At 37.3% G+C, this 14940-nt stretch overlaps 1 protein-coding gene across 1 annotated transcript in view; it reads right to left on the reverse strand.

Annotated features, from left to right (window-relative positions):
- Positions 1-465: 465 nt before the first annotated feature.
- The window catches only part of WASF3 (WAS protein family, member 3), a 42028-nt gene continuing 27553 nt past the window's right edge, over positions 466-14940 (reverse strand). Inside the window, exons 4-9 of the mRNA XM_009077308.1 lie at positions 13731-13884; positions 12763-12880; positions 6588-6763; positions 3707-3970; positions 1712-2079; positions 466-978 (exon numbers count right to left, since the gene is read on the reverse strand). Coding sequence (XP_009075556.1) covers positions 821-978; positions 1712-2079; positions 3707-3970; positions 6588-6763; positions 12763-12880; positions 13731-13884 — 1238 coding nt within the window. The 3' untranslated portion in view covers positions 466-820. The remainder of the gene's footprint in view (positions 979-1711; positions 2080-3706; positions 3971-6587; positions 6764-12762; positions 12881-13730; positions 13885-14940) is intronic.

Consider the following 14940-nt stretch of genomic DNA (forward strand, 5'->3'; position numbering starts at 1 on the left):
TAGTTGACCTCCATCATAAAACCAAAAGCTCTACAGGTATTTTAACTTTCATTTGTAAGATGGATGTGCATCTGCTGCCCAGCTGAGACGTCCCCTAACACTGTTCCCAACAAGCAGCCAGCAACCTAGAGCTGGTACTGTTACAGACTTTATCCAGCCTGCTCACCAAATGTTCATTTTGGATCATGTGGGTTCATTCTTTAAAGTGTACATTTCATCATCTGCTACATTTTTAAGATAAAAGATTATATAAAATCAATTCTGTATGCAAAAAACTTCAGCCCTGAAGTGGTTAAAAATAGACTAAGGTGGGCATAGTAAGTACCTAATAAAAAAGCTAAAAGTCACATTTATGGAACTGAACACTTCACTCAGTCATATAGCTAACTGCCCTCAAAGACTAACAACCAGACCAATTCACAAGTACCTAAGCTGCTTACATAATTAAAAGAATAAGATGTAAAGTCAAAAAAATATATTTTCTCCCTTCAAGATCAGGAAAGTAAAATAAAATGCTGGTTCTGTAACAGTGCAACAACTGCAGCATATTTTGCACGCAGCACATGAGTTGCTACATTTAGTGGCACTTAAGTATTATGCAGTAAATACTGAAAGTAAGACAAGTTTCTGATCTGCATAAGCATAATCACATTATTATTACCAGAGTTGCTAAGCTACAGCATTCTGAATAATACCAATTCAATTTTAGCACTTCCATCACTAGCCTTAATACATGTCAACGTCCTGTTTTACATCTTGCTAAGAAAGCAATCACTGAAGCCAAGTATTTAATGAAGTTGCCACTGGGCTTGGACCACGTTCAATCTGACCAGTCGTTCTCATCAAACTCTGAATCGTCATCGGAATCGCTGTACTCCACGGCAATGCGCCTCGAGAGGATGGTTGCCACATCATTGCCAACAGGCTCTCGCTTTGCTTCTTGCTCACGTTGCTCCTGCACCTTTTTCAGCTGAATTCCTGTAGAGACAATTACTCTCAGAAAAAGTTTTCCATGCAAGAGATTTTAAATTTCACATTGTTATATTGTCGAGTTTGTTATGTTCTAAATAATATACTCAGGAAGGAGGAGGGGAAAAAAGAAAGAAACCACTGAGTTAAGAGAGCCTCCCTGAGCAAGGAAGAGAAAAAGACAAAAAAGGCAGATAGGAATCCTCAGAATTCTCAGACACTTCTGAACTTCTAAAACTGTCAACAAGATGTTAAAATTAAATATTCAAGACTGTATGGATCCTTTTGAGCTGAAGATGAAAGTTTCCATCATCGCCTTTGGAAATACCATTAGACCTGCTGCTCCATATTGTAAGCAAAGCCAGGAACAGCCATTAGCCACTGGTTAAGAATCAGTGGCTGAAGCCTGGTATTGGGCAGCTCCGTTCTTCTGAACAGCAGCAAAAATCCATGTATGTCTACTGGCACTTTACATTAGGAACACCAGTGCCATTTTCATTTTATCACATGCACACACACACTAGAACATGCTTGGCAAAGCTATACATCTTTAGGCATTAGACACAGACCCGAAGTCATGGCTGACAAATGTCAGGACAGGTGTGTGGTGCCTGTGGTTAACCAGTCTAGTCTCTCAATGACATTCTGCCCAGCTGGGAACATAAGCCATAGACTCGGATCACTGGAATACACAGTGCTTTCATTAGAAAAAAAACCCACCTAAAACTCAGCATCCACTTACCCATTCTAATGGCAGCAAGAAGATCACTCCGCGCATCACTTATTGGCGCCTGTGCAGATTCATGTCGCTTTGCCTCTGCCGACGGAGCGTGCATTGGCGAGGAAGAGAGGGATGCACCTGCAGCAGGGGGGCCTGGAGGGGGAGGAGGGGGGCCAGGAGGAGCGGGAGCAGTGACAACAAGCCCACTAGAAGGAGGAGGATGAGTAGCTGTATACGTAGAGCCAGTCACCAGTCCAGAATGGGAAGGTGGCACAGGAAGCTGAAGGGGACTAACAAATGCAGTTTGTGCTGAAGGAATCATAGGGGGAGGAGGAGGAGGGGGAGGACCTGTAGGATTGTAATAATCCACCATCTGAGCTGGATGCATCCTATATAAAACAGAACAAAAACATTTAATGCATTGAAAGTTAAGACTTACAGGAATCACCGCCCCTTAAACTGCTCTGATCCAACCTCAGCTAAAACAAAAAATCAAAAGGAATTTAAACTGGTGAATTAAATATGCTAGTGATGATAAACATGAATTGTCAAATATTGGTAATACACTGAGATTTAAGACAGATATCAACATTAAAGGCAGTGTCATTTCAGCACTCCACAATGTGAGATTTTTAGCTGAATACTCTTGCCTAGTTAAGTATAAAGCTATATTTGCTACTAAACATCTACTCTATGAGACTATTGAGTATAAGGTCTGTGATGAAGAAGGGACCAATAAAACCACAGACTACACATCAATTCCATAGAACACCAAGAGTTTGAAAAGTATTAAGAGATAATAGAGGACACAGGCATGGAGAACAATGGAAAGTATGAATGGGAAGATTGACCCAAAGGTATGTCATATCTCATGTGCTTCTTCAGCCAAGTTTATTAATTTAAATACTATTGTATTAAATCAATAGATTCAATTGATAATTTAAATAGGAGGCACAGAGAAGAGCTAATTTCTTTGCTAAAATATCATTAAAAGAAATCTTAAGCAGAAAAAAAATGAGAAGTGATGTAAGAGTTATGAAGTAGGTAACAAACTGGATATAAGAGACAGGAGTTGAAGGAAAATGACTGATGACATTCAGCAATACATGACAATGTATGACAACTGTGATACCCTGACAATGGGCATAGACCTGGGGGCTAAGCATAAGTATATGTTATATACTGGAAATAATAGAGAAAGGGCAGGCTGCAGCCATCACTCACAACAGAACTGAGTCATCTACAGCATGATACAGTCATGAGTCAGGCAAATACTATCCCAGGATGCATTAAGCGAGGCTGACAAACCTTGGCTTTAAACCTTGGTTTAAAACAACACAGGCAAGAACAACTACAAGTTTTCTGGGGTTACAGCTTGAAAGGTTAAGCTATTTACACAAAAGAACAGACACAGACTGGTTAGAAAACAAACGTTTCCTTGCTATTGGAGAGCCAGTACTCTGGAGTAAGTCTTCAGAGTGCATTCAGGCAAAATATCTGCAGAGGAGTTTGATAAACTCGTATCGAACTACGGCAGTGGCATTCCTCCTGTGGACATAGGGAATTTGACTCTGTGTCTGAGGAGAGCCCTTTCAAGTCTATCACAAGCTCCTTTAAAAAGTAATTTCAGGGATGCAGCACAGACTGACACATGAATCACAAATCAGTAACACTTTTTTCTGCACATTTCCTGAAATTTAAAATATTATTCAAATTTTATTTTTCACCTTAAAGTAAAATTATCCCCTTTTAAATATTGTATTAGGAACCCTTAATATTTTGCAAGCATATTGATTTCACCACATGCAAAACATCGTTGATTATTTCTTCTTCCACTATTTCTTCATTTAAATTCAGTTCATACATAGAAATTATACCATTTTTTTCTGCCTTCTCCAGGGAGGTAACTAATGTATTGGAGGGTCTTTTTCTGTGATGCAGTATGTGTTATGTTATGAAAAACATGCATGCCTCCAGTTTTGTCAAGAATCCACCAGAAGAAATCAGGAGATTTACCCATATTCTGCTGGTACCACAGGTACTGAGCTATGTTGGCCATCTGCAGGCTGGGGTGGAGGTGGAGGTGGTTGCTGAGGTCTGTTTAAGGTAGCATGTCGTACAGTGGTGGAAGGTGGTCTGTATTCATGCTCATGGCTTTGGGATGCTGCCATGTACTGTGGACCATCTCCTGCTCCATATGAAGGCATTGCTATCTGCTGATGGAGGGAATGATTCGGAGTAGCAGGATAAGAGTAATCTGTAACATCAGATGCATGTGACCTAAAATTAAAGTAAATGGACGCAGAAGAACAGATTATGTGAGTGTAACAGGGCATTATCTACATAACTGACAAAAAAGATAAAAAGGATGCAATCAGCATTATTTTTCTTGCAATAGGATTCCCCAATTATCAAGCACCACTCCCTTGTAAGTCCACAGAAAGCACAAGAATTTTAGTAGCCATAATGAAGCACATTGTTTTTGTCAATGATTCTGACACTCCATTGTTTGAAATGATAATACTTACCAGGCCTGCCTCAAGTTAACAATGGCAGCAGAAAAAGGAAAGCAATACTACAAGCACTTGCAATTACGCAGAAGAATGTATTTTACCATTGCAGAGAAAACCAATTTCAAAAGACAGAAAATGCTTTTTCTTTTGTTTGCACAATTAATCTTGTTGGAAAGGCTTAGAGAAACTGGGAAATATAAATATTAGTTGAGCAGAGAGTTCATAAAGATACAAAGTCTAGGATGCTCTGTCAAATCAGCCCAAGAGAGGGAGCAAAAGGATCTCTTCATCCCATTACTGCAAACAGTAGTTTTAGTAATGAACAATGGTGCAGCCTGGCTTTTAGTGAACACAGTACACTGATGCACTTATCTGTAAGACTGGAAGCAAGGTAAGCAACAAAAAGCCAGGGCTTTGAGTAAAACAAAGTAACAAACCCTTTGGGCATTTTGTCCTCTTTCATGCTTCCTGCCTGTTCCATTTTCTTTGCGTCACTCATGAACTCAATGCCCATTTTCCTTCTCTCCCACTCTTCTTTTCTTGTTCTTACTTTTCTCACATTAATTTGCTGGTTTCTGTTTGGATTCAGCTTGTGTTTCTCTCTCTAAAGTACAATAAGTATAACAAATACATTGTAAATTGCCACAGTCCAAACACCTTTAGTGTGTTACAATTAGTAAACAAGAAATAGAAGCTTTTTTAATTTCCATTTAGCATGAGAAAAAGAAGCAAAATATAACCAAATACAGTTCTTTGGGACCTTACTTACGAAACACTGCTCCTGCAGCAGCTGTCAGAATGAAAATGTCTCTGAAACCAGTACTTATGTCTATATGTATGGGGGGGTTTTATAGCTCAAGACTACACCAAGATGAAAAAAACAGAAAGCCTTCTCTCCACCTCACTACTACTCACAGACTCAAACCTTCCCGCCTGTAAAAACAGATTTCAGGATTCAATCTCTGATACTTGATTCACTGAAACGTAAAGCACTCCATACATTATAAAATCTGAAAGGCTTATGTAAGTACAAGATATCTGTCATATCACAACATCTAAATGCAACATAAAGATGCATCCCACAATTTCTGCTTTAAAAAAATCCTATGGGTTGCAAATAGAACAGATATCTGCACACAGCCAAAAACACGTTGACATCACTGGGAGATAAAAACAAACCACTTGAATGTGACCATTTAAACTCAGAAATCCTGGAAGCAAGGTGTGAAGGTTAGAAAAAGACTCAAAATGTGTGAAACAGAACTCCTGATGAAAAAATCCACGTCTTTTACTAGATCAACCTATGGAAAGCATTGACAGTCTGCAATTAACACTAACAGAATAAACTAACATTAACACTAACGGAATAAAAGGTTTTGCATAAGAGACTAAAAAAAAATATTTTAGACAGGAATTCTGAAGACATTATTGAAACAGCAATAGCAATATTCTTTCAAATTCTATGTTTCAATTGCAAGCTGATAACTCTTCACAATTCTACGAAGTTCTAAGCAGATGTTCCGTTTTGGTTTTTGATTACTCTCCACTGGACAGTGGGCTAAAGGTATCAGTCTCCACTTTTGTGAAGGTAGCTGCTTCCTCAACCTAGCCAATCAACAATTTAAATCCTAAACTATCATATGCTTTTTTCCAGTAGATTCTATTAATTCCTAACTTTACAATTCACAGTTAATCAAGGCAAACATGGGAAGTAAAATAAGTGGGAAAATCCTCTGGCAAGATGAGCTTAGTGAAAAAAACTCAGGCTTCCATGCATATCAGGAGAAGGTAACTCCCACTGAGCTCAAAGGGAATCTCAGTCAATGAAGACGAATTCTGCTGTGTGTCTCTAAGAAGAGATTTCTGTTATTTCAAGCAATAACACTGCATCTGGTTTTGTGGCTTCCTTTTCAGGCTAATGTAACATCAATAAAGCTAAAGTCTTCTCCCACTTAAGCATTCAGAGAGAGGCAAAAGTATGCTCAACTGAGTAGATCACAGAAAAATATTTATTAAGCTATCAGCAGTGCACCAAAAGACAAACTAGACACCGAGGAAGAGGTACTGACATTATCTAGTAGAAGCAGACTTAAATGTTTTTATAACTACAGCTACTCAAGATGAAATATAAAGCATGCAGCAAACACTTCTTTCACTGCAGTGCATAACGTTATGATGACAAAACGCTCATGTGAAGCTGAGGGAGAAAAGAATTGTTAGAATCTGTTACGTTGTTTATGCTTTAATATAATTTTGAGAAGAACTTTAAAACATGCATTGTATGTTTTTGTCTAACTATTCCCATCCTGTAAAAACACCTAATTCTACTCAGTATTTCTGAACACGCAACTGTGGTATAACAAACAGCTTTGCTGTAAACAGACCTAGTATCTGGGGACAGTGATCCCTCGGAAGATGCTCCATGGTACACACTTTGAGACAACCTGTTGTCAGGTCTAAGCTCTTTGTCATATGCCATCATATTCCACTCCTGGCGTCTGTTCCTGGCTTTTCTAACCTTTTTCACCTCACGGGTGGTGCCATCTATACGCTTTTGCTCCTAATGTTCAAACAAAAGAAATAAAGCATGCAAAGAGAGAAAAAAAGGAAAGGAAAAAAGCTGGTTAAAATGCAGTTAGAGTGCATGAAATTAAGACCAGATTTACAGATGAAGCCAAGTCTTCACAAAATTTCTCTGCACTGAAAATGAGAACATCTCCTTACACTATGAACCACATTAGTAGCAGGACCCCTGATCTGCTCTTCTTCTGTAGGATGCACATCCTACTGCCATGCCAACCTACTGGTTTTCCCAGTACAGAAATGTGACTGATTTTAAAAGCCAGAAAGCTGAACTTCTTCTGACATCCTATGTTATTTATTTAGACCACCCCGAAGCACTAGTAATTTTCATCTCCTGCAATCACTAGGGCCTAGGAAAGTGCAGAAAAATTGGTAACACTTTCCTATTTCATAGTCTGTATGAAATGATTTTTGTTTAACTTCCTCTCCCTTCTTAGATCTGATTAACTACCAAAATTCCTCCTCGTTTTTCCTCATCGTTTCCCATTATTTTATGCAAAAATTACACTTATTCTCTCTGCAATGTGTCAGGGCAGCAATATTTTACAGTTTGATAGCTTCATGACAAATCAGTCTGCTTAGTTTTTTTTAATCTTTCTGTATAATAACAGGTTCAAACAATGTTGTTGTTTATCTTACTGATAGTAAGATGTCTTAATAGTGGGATTCAATGTTTTCACATCTTCAAAATGTTATCCTCACCTTCTTCTGACTACTCAGTATGGATATAAAAAACCATATTGGTGCTTCAGTATGAAAAATAAACAAGTTTGCTCAATCCAAACTGAGAAAGGTATTTATGTACTACTCCTTTACGCAATATTTATGAGGGCATTTGATTATTTTTTTTTTATGCTCAGCTATAGATCCCACATCTTAGAATACTAACTCATAAAAAGATTCAACATGTTTTACCTATCAGTAAGTTGGTATTAGGTTTTGGCTGCTATAAAAATAGTTTCTCAGGAAAAAATTGATATTCTGAGAACAGAATGATAATCAATTGTACTGAGAGAAGAGTTTGGTAAAATATTGATATGCACACATTTTATTTCAGAATCTACACCTTCAAGCTAAGGAGTAATAGCTGGCAAGCTTGTCTCAACAGAAAGGAAAGGCATACCACCGATGAACAGTGGTTTTTTTACTCCAACTGTCGAACAGCACTGCGTAAATAATTCTGAAATAATGTATTTAGCACTATATAACTAACAAAAAAACCCTGTCAAATGGCTTACTTGCCCTTGTTTTGCATCTCTTGCTCATTTATGCAAGTCTGCATGAGGGACCTGCTGATCCTGCTAACATTAAGAATGACAGAGAAACTCTTTCAACATCCAAATGTTGCAACAACTCTTGCTCATTCCTGCAGTAAGCAGATTTTTGGTCTGATTCATGTTAAGTAAAGATCATCATCTTGGTTCTTAATTCCCCTAAAATCTTTTTCCTTCACAAACTGTTTAGAAACACACACCTTTTCATGCAGGTTATGTTTAATACCACTTCTCCCATCAAATTCTCCCAATACAGGACTTGGAACAGAAGGGAAACAAGTTCAGTCATGCTTTATTTTAAATAAATAAAGTTTTTGTAATTGCCATGGTTGAATATATGCTAGTTAAAGGCTTGACATCTATCTTTTTCAATTATGTGCTGCAAAATTTAAATTTAACTCATGATTTTTATCCTGGGTCATTTATTAAGATTTTGTTAAACCATGCTAGATTTAAGAGGAAAGTACAAGACTTGGTTCACTGAAAATACTCCTTAGTTTTCTCTCCTGACAGAACAGTAACTCCACCATCTAAGGGTCACAGCTACCCATTTCTTGCAAGTTTCTAGGTAAAGTAAATGTGCACCTTTTGACCACTGTATGCTGCTACTCAAAGACAATCATTTCGACACAATTCCTGTACCATCAGGAGTGCTTATGTGTAATCATCTATGGTTTTTAAGAGATTTGGTTTGGTTTTAAAGAGATCACTGTGGTTTTTATGGAAAGGGTAAATACATATGCAGGTTTAAATAAACAACATAAAATAAACACCAAGCTTAGTTTGTTTTCATTGGATCACATTTCAGTTGGATAGGTTATTGCAGACCAGCAGCTGTAAGGGTGCTAATGAATAAATACACTGGAATCCTTTTTACTCAAGCAGTATTAAACCCTATGGGTATTAATTTTTGGGTTAAGTATTATATAAATACATCTCTAAAACATTAAATTTCTTCCAGAGCAGTGGGGCAGGCCTATTGCTAGCAGCTGACAAAACTACATATACCAGTAACAGCAGTCTTCAGTTGTTTCATTACCTTGACAAACAATGGTGACAAGCTTCAGTACCAGAGCTTGTACCCAGACAACAGAGTTCTAGGGGAGCTGAAGCCTTTCAGAGTAGCTACAGCCAGAAATATATCTTAGGAAAGTCAAGTAACATTAAGGAGAGTTACTTCCTTTAACCAAGTGTAATAGAAGCCGTGGCAGACAAGCGAGTGCTGCAGGTTAAGCTGTGAAGAGGCACATCATTCAGCTGTTGGCAGGAAATTATTTCAGCAGACACAACAAACATATTAGAGCCCTCAAACAGGTTGAGTTAATTTTGATATTTGCATCAAGAGTTAGCAAATGATATTTCAAGCATCTTAACAGAGAATTAGAGCTAGTAACAGAAAGCAGCTTCAGCAAGTACTTGCAATACTTCAAAAAAAAAAAATAATGGAACCATGAGGCTAGAGTATTTTTCTGACCACAAATTTACAAGATCCTATCAAAACACAAGTCACCGAGACCAATTTCTGAAACACAAGCCTCCCAAATTTAAAGATTTTTACTTGTTTAAATAGGTAATTATTCTCAGAAAAAAATGGAGAACAATTAGAACAACTTTCCTTTGGTTAACAACTGGCCTAAATACAGTCATTCAATTCAGAACATTACTAATATATACAAAAGTCAAACCTACATTGAACTCTTAGACACTGATCTACTGAGAAAATTAGACTACACAGACTAAACCTAAAAAACTAAAATTATAGTTTTCTTCAGAGAAAAAGTTCACCTGGTGGAGCCAAATCAACAGTCTTGGAGCCCAAAACTGTTAGATTTCATCAATTAAACTTAACACAAACCTCCTGCTGCAACAGCTCAAGCACTTGAGGCAAATTACCAAAATAACATTGGAAAACTGATTCTCTGGTGCAAGGACTATTCTCAGACTTCACTGCTACTTGGTCAGCTGAGTAGGATGGTGTTTGGATGTCTAGCTTGTAATTTGCTAAACAATACATGTTCATTTCACCTGCACAGTTTCTCAACAACTCTCAAGTTTTGTGCTTCCCTAGAGCACAAACTGAGTTAGGCATTCTCACTTAATGGATTCAAAACATAGCTTCAACCACCAGATTGTTAATAAACACTCTGGATTTATTCCTGGCCACTACTATCGTAAGGACCAAGAAAGGAACAAAAGGAAAAGGACAGTTGGTTCAGCAACCTGTGGAACAAAGTGTGTCTGCAAGCCATGTCACCCAAAACCTCCAGCTCTCTAAAGGGTCCAGATGATGTAATGTTTTGAGGACTAGAGGGAACAGACACAAGGGAACAGTCAAATAGGGGAGATTTGGACTAGGTGTTAGGAAAAAAATTTTCACTGTTAGGGTGGTCAGGCACTGGAATAGGATGCCCGGGGAGGTGGTGGAGTCACCATCCCTGGAAGGGTTTAAGAGGCATCTGGATCTGATGCTGGAGGATATGGTTTAGGGGTTACAGCAGAGTGGCAGGCTAATGGGTGGGCTCAATGATCTTAGAGGGCTCCTCCAACCTTGATGATTCTATGATTCTATGCTCATTTGCACACCAGCTTCTGGAGACCCAAAACCAAGATTTCTTCCTGTCACAAAGTGAACGCTACCCATGCAAACTCACATCTGCTTCTTTCTTCTTAGTTGGACTTGTTATATATTTAGTCAAAACAAATAGCACTTGAGGTAGCATTATCAAGGGGTATTTCTGTGATGTATGGCTGTAATCCCACGTGACTGCAATTCAGCATATTTACATTTGGTTTGTAGACTGGAATAAAACATGTAAAATCCATAAAAAATACACCATGGATAGAAACAAGGAGGATGTATTGCCTAAAATACAGTCTAAAATCAAATTTAGATACATAAAGTAGTTTCGGAGAAACTTCTCTAAAGGAGTAAAAAAATTTTCTTTTTTATAAAAGTATTTGTACTTTATCCTCCTTAATATTAAATCACAATGAAGAAACTAGCAGCTGATAAGGTTTTTTTCTTCCTCCCCCTAGTGAAAATATCTAACTTTGAAGGGAAAAAGGTATAAGGAAAAAAACCCTATGGCTGCTACTATCCCTATATATTTTTCATAAAGAAATACTTAATAAAATCTTTAAAAAGCCCAACTAAACTAGAGAATGAAAGCTGCCTTAATTATTTCCAGTCTTTTAATCAGGTCTATTACTTATTATACTGAGAATACAGTGGTATTATAATCTTGTATTGCACAGAAACTGCATTTCTAAACAATTTATACAAATAACCAAGTGAATATTTTCCTATACTTTGCTATAGACAATAACTATTGAAAATGCCTACACAGCTTTTTAAACTCTGTTCAATATTTCTATACTGAGACACCTGTCAAAACCAAAAAAAAAACTTTTGACTTGTACTTCTAACAGGAAGACCTGATTTTATTTCTTCCAGAACTTTTAAAACCATGAATTCACTAAATGTTTTGGTTAAATCAAGTCTTCACGTTTTGTTTAAAAATGCTGTAGTAAGAAAGTTTTGCCCAGTAACAGGAACAAGGAATGAACAGAATTTCACCACACAGAATAGTAAGGCTTCCCAGTCATGCTCTACAATTTTATTTCTAAGCAGGTACCATATATATTGGCATATATATACACACATTTGTTTGTACACATGATGTGTTTATACACAAATACACATTATTATGTGTATTCATCTACTAGATAGTCTGTATATACATGTGTATTATGCATATATATATATGCTGACATATGATGATACCTTTGTAGCAACACACAGATGCTTAGGTATGGTAATACGAGTGGTCCATATGCACACATGTTTGTGGATATGTGCATATGTGTACTGAAAACTAAGTAGCTTCCTTCTATTTCCTCTGAGCAGTCTGTGCATCTCGTTTGGATTCCTTTTAAATCCCTCATCTCTCACTGAGCCAACCTACAGGGGCACTTTCTGCCAGGTAAGATGGGCAGTCATTGCTTCTAACTTTACTCGTCCACCTTTTCTTTCAGAATTATCTTCAAAACTCTTAACACCCTCAGATTGGATAAAACTACTGACCCCAAGGAAGCTGCAGGAATAGCAACCAACTTCTTCATTCGAAACTAAAATCCATCAGGAAAATCTTAATTGCATCAGAATCTTTTTTTATGAAAAAGCCCTTTTTAATGCGTTTTCAACTGAGAGGAAACAAAGTACATTACTCGTAAAATTAATCTTCTCTTGCTGCTGAGAATAATTTCGCTGCCTATTATCATCTAGCAACAAAAATATTTATTTCTGGATAAGTTCTTGTTTTGCTACAGGAGTTGATGCTGCTGGATAAAGAATTATGAAAATAAAGGAAACTGTAATTGAAATTCCTTCCCTCTCCCATTACAGTGGCTTTTTCTAAAGCACAACGGGGTCATTTTGCTGAGCACCAACAAGCAGGTACTGGCAAAGAATTCGAGAAAGTATCTTGGAAGATAACCACAGTACACCTAAAATCCAATTTGCTACCATCTTAAGATAAATAATATAAGCCATAAAAATGGAGCCAACTGCATCTGCAGCCAGGCATAAGGAGGAACAGTCTTTCCATGCACACAAACTAAGTGTGACCTAGCAATTTTTATGCCTGGACAACTGTACACAAAATTGTAATGCAAACATGTGTTGTTATGTTTCTGCTTTTACCTTTTGTCTCCTCTTTTCTTTTCGCTTATCTTCAGTATCTTGTAACATTTTTTCTTTCCAAAGATCAAAAAAATAGGAAGGATCAGTATAAAATTTCAATCCATCCTTCTTATCATCCCTGGAAACACATCAGAAGAAAAGCAAAGAATGCATGAATGAATATGTTTCAAAGCCATAAAACTTACCACTGACAATCATCAAGTTGATCGATAACAACCCTTACTAACTGGATATCTTTTAACAATTGCCACGATTGTCTGTGGCAGCTCAAAAATCCACCTCCTTCAAGTATAAATCCAACAAATTTACCTTCAAATTAAAAGTTCTTAAAAATGAAATACACTGCAAACCCTCTGATATATTATTCTTCAAAAATTTCAATTATTTACTGCAGATTGAGTGCCTGTTTTATCCAGACACCTCATAACCTAGTACCTCTCAAAAGCTGAAGAACAGAGTAAAACCCCATTACCCACAACCCTTCAGGCAGACAAATTGTACTTATTTCATGAACAATAATATGGCAAAGAAAACAGAAAACATAACCTTGCTTGCTGCTTTTCTATCCACCAGTAAGTAACCAGGCAAAGAAAAGACACCAACTGTGTGTGCACAACGTGTGTATATGTTGGGGACGAGAGGCAGAATACTGGGAAGGCAAAAGTGACAAATCCAGCTTTCTGGACAGATACACCAAAGAAAGCAGTTTAATACATTATTTATTTTCTTTACACTTGTTACATAATCAATGGTCTTTGCTCTCTGATCCTGTTCTGTCATGCAAGACTCGTGTTGAAAAATGATGATTTTTGTCTGGTACAATTTTTGCTTCCATGAACAACAAAGCCCCTGAAAAACCAGATCTCAATAACGAATATACGTTTTCACTTCTGCTGCAATTATTCTCTGCACACAGTTAGGAGATAAAGGGCAAAGTACAAGAACATAAACAGTTGATATTTCCTTACCTATAAGGTGAAAGAATGTTCAGAGGTGGTGGTTTGTCACTCTGATTATAAATATCAGCCACCGGGTTTGGAATGCTGTTCTTTGAAACTACCTGCTGATCTTGAATTGTTGAGCTCTTGAATGCTTTTTTCATGTTGATATCCTGTAGGGATACTGTTAGAAACAAAAATACACTTATCACGGGTCTGAAATTAACAAAAATGGATAAACAACATCTATCCTTCCCTAGCTATTTAAAATATTTTCAGCAAGATATAGAAGGACAATAAAGATTTCGTTTTAGTGGATAATCATGATATTTAAGCACAAAGCCATGTAAGAATTACCTTAACAAATCAGATTTCAGTCCCACCTGGTCCAGAAACCCTCTTAAAATAATGGGAATGGTCCAAGACTATGTCTTGGAAGATGATGCAAGAATACTGCCACATGCAAAGTGATCTTCCCTTTTTATAAGGTTTATCCTGGACTGACTATGGCAGAAAGACTGGCTTCAAAACTGAAACACAACCTCTGGTATTACAACTACACATAGTATCCATGCAGATTCAACTCCATTCTCAGTTTAATTAAATTATGGCCTTAACCTCCTGTAAGAGAGAGTTACACATCTTTTACCATCTTCCAACTCCAAAGTCTTTCCATATGATGGAACAGCCCTTCATCTTCAGTTTTCTTCATGTCTCTACAGAAATCCTTACACTCTTTGTACAGTCCAGTAACATACCTCCAATTTTATCTTTCCATGTACACAGCTCTGGGGGAAACCATACCAGTCTTTTCCTTCTTTCCTTTCAAATCAAAGATTTACGCTGCTTTTAATTGTTCCTGTCATTTTTAGCAAGACTTTCTTTCACTCTTAATACAAGTTTCCATGAGATGGAGCAACCACTGCTAAAAATATCCAGTTAATGTCAATCACAATTTAAAAGTGGCAGGAAGCTCTGCACTTCATCTTCCACTCTTAATCAACCTGAAATACAGGTTTTTGACTGCAGTTGAACAGAGCACTGAAGTCTTCACTGGACTGTCTACAGTGACACTGACCACTCCTTGAATGGATCCAACTGTTTTGTAAGAGTGTAACCTGTAGGAGTAGTGCAAACAAAATGCACTGGCTTGTTTTCTTTTTATGCTCATTGACATTTAATCTAATATTTCTTGCCCATTCATCTAATTTATCAAGTCTCAAGAACAAACTGAGAAATT

The sequence above is a fragment of the Acanthisitta chloris genome, unplaced genomic scaffold (genome assembly GCF_000695815.1).
Source record: "Acanthisitta chloris isolate BGI_N310 unplaced genomic scaffold, ASM69581v1 scaffold1126, whole genome shotgun sequence".
NCBI classification, from domain to species: domain Eukaryota; kingdom Metazoa; phylum Chordata; class Aves; order Passeriformes; family Acanthisittidae; genus Acanthisitta; species Acanthisitta chloris.